Below are 2,642 nucleotides of genomic sequence, written 5' to 3'. Positions count from 1 at the left end.
ATGTAATCCTCTATAGAAGAGTCCTGAATGTTCATTGACCGTGATCTTCACATTGTTTGGGTTTGACTGTCCTTAAGGGATGAGCTCAGCCTAACGAGTATCACTTATCTATATACTGTGTGTGATGTGTCCTTTTGTGTTAAGAACATTTTGTGATAGACAAGGAACTAAGTGCAATCTATATTTGTGTAAGCACATGCATCTTGTGGTTATTTCTATTGTTTAATGGAAATTCCCAACAATTGCAATGTAAATGGCTTGCTTGTGAAATAATTAAAGAGAAGAATTATTAGAATTTATGGGTAATTTAATCAATTAATGGGCAAAAATAAGCTTGAGATTCAACTTTTTTGGTTACAGAGCTTGCTAAAAAACTTGGAACAAGAAGTTGGAACACATTTCTAGCTGTTTCTTTGTTAGTGTTACATTAAAAGAAATCTATTCACATGAAATAGTGTGTTTCGTTAATTCATATCCCTTGGATGTGACTTTCTGTGACATGTTGGGGAGTTTGCATGTTCTCCCTGTGTCCGGGTTCTTTAGCTTCCTTCCACCACTTCAGGTGAATTGATGATGCCAAATTCCCTGTTACAGTTTGTTGTAGTACCGTACAAACCTCTGACAGACGTAGTTTGCAAACAATTGCAAAAATGTGTCTTGCCTTTAAAGAGCCTTTACTTTGACTCAAATTATGAATGAATGGATGAATGAATGGATGAGTGGATGAATGAATGGTTATTCTAATTCAGTAATGCCCCTGATCATATGTAGACTAATGTAAATAAACTTTTATTCTAACGTGTCGATGTTGCTCTCCCAAAGCCTCCTGAGAGCTGTGACTTCCATAACAACCTAAAGATAAACTTTGTGATAAACCAGAAGTTTCCAAGGAGCTGTCTGGTGCCTATAAATATGATCATCATCTGATGTGTGTGTGCTGTGTTGTGATGATTCATTGCATGCTTATACAGCTTGTCATCCAGCTTGTTTTCTTATATCTGTCTATGTGTATTTTTACCTGGGGTTTTTGTGAAAAACTTATAACCTGTTTATAATGCAGTTTATGCATGACATGCATTGCAAATGACTGAAATGTGTTTGGACACAAACTGGCAACACATTCAGGCTTTGTTGTGGTAAGTGTTCTGTAGAGAAAATGTCATTGACATGTCTTTTGCTGTTCTTTGGTTTAATAGTTGTGCATGAAATAATGACACTGACCAGTGATGACGTTTTTAATCATTTTTGTATTTTCTAGGATAGAAGAAGATAAAAATGGAGAACATTTACAACACATCATCTGTTTTAGTGTTAAACCGCTTCAATCTACCCTCTGAAACCCTTTTTCCTGCCTTTCTTTTTGCAACTTTAAGCTATATGATCATACTTTTTTGCAATCTTTTTCTAATTTTAATTATTACACTGAACAAATCATTTCATCAACCCATGTATTTAATTCTGCTGAACCTTCCCGTCACTGACCTCATTGGCTCCTCTGCATTCTTTATACAGCTCATTAAGGAGCTACTGACAAACAACAAGACAATGCAATACTCGACTTGTGTTGCCCAAGCTTTTTTTATCCACATCTATGCAGCAGGCTCTGTGTTCACTCTGACTGCTATGGCATACGACAGATATATTGCCATATGTTGTCCTTTGAAGTACAATACAGTAATGACCAATGCTCACGTTATGATGATAATTGCAAGTTTGTGGATCTGTAACTTATTTTTAACGGCTATACTTTTTTTTCTGCTGTTGCAATTGCCCCGCTGTCGATCTGAACTGACGAATCCTTACTGTGATAATCCAACGTTACTCTCTTTGGTCTGTGCCAACACCACTATAAATAACTTTTATGGACTTTTTGTTGTTGCTATCTCACAAATAATTGCTAATGGCATAATATTTTATACATATCTCCGGATCCTAATTGAATGTTTCAGGTCCAAACGTTCGGAAACCAAATCCAAAGCACTGCAGACTTGTGCAACTCACCTAGTAGTTTTTCTACTCTTGGAGTGTCTGGGACTTTTCACCATCTTAGCATACAGACTAAGGGATATTTCACCACATCTAAGAGGATTCATAGGGGTGTCTACATTAATTTTCCCACCAACATTAAATCCAATCATCTATGGGCTGAAAACAAATGAAATCCGAGACAAAATGGTGCTTTTCTGTAAGAATAAAATATTTTCATCATAAAGTGTTTTAGTAGAAAACTCACCACTGTGATTTAAAACTCTTCTCCTACAGACAATATTTCATCTACCTTGCTATGGTATGTATATATTTTTCAACTGCTCGTGTTTTTTTGTAAATCAAAAACATTATTCATTTGTCTTTATGTTCAAAAATACAAAACTCTTGTATGAATTGATGCTAAATAAATAATATTCACACCATGTAAAAAAAAGCAATGACAAATTTATTTGTCAGGTTCACGGTTTCTCCTCCAGCATGTGTACCGACATAAAAATAAATCACCAGGTTTTTCTTTTTCATACAAAAGGCTTATTATTTGTATTATGAGACCATGTCATCTATTATTGCTTCAGTAACAACATATCTATCTGACACATGTTGTTTTTGGTTTGGATGATGGTATATATTTTATTTGTGTTTATTGCATCATT

At 34.9% G+C, this 2,642-nt stretch overlaps 1 protein-coding gene across 1 annotated transcript; it reads left to right on the top strand.

Annotated features, from left to right (window-relative positions):
- Nucleotides 1–1,275: 1,275 nt before the first annotated feature.
- On the top strand, nt 1,276–2,211 carry LOC137596189 (olfactory receptor 52Z1P-like). The gene has a single exon (XM_068316501.1). The coding sequence runs from the start codon at nt 1,276–1,278 to the stop codon at nt 2,209–2,211; it is 936 nt and encodes a 311-aa protein (XP_068172602.1).
- Nucleotides 2,212–2,642: the final 431 nt, after the last annotated feature.

This window comes from Antennarius striatus, chromosome 6 (assembly GCF_040054535.1).
Source record: "Antennarius striatus isolate MH-2024 chromosome 6, ASM4005453v1, whole genome shotgun sequence".
NCBI lineage: Eukaryota > Metazoa > Chordata > Actinopteri > Lophiiformes > Antennariidae > Antennarius > Antennarius striatus.
Note: the sequence above shows the minus strand (reverse complement) of the source record. Positions and strands in the feature narration are given on the sequence as shown.

What these genes read in the sequence shown, in the direction of transcription:
- LOC137596189 (XM_068316501.1), top strand. Translation starts at nt 1,276, where the DNA reads ATGGAGAACATTTACAACACATCATCTGTTTTAGTGTTAAACCGCTTC.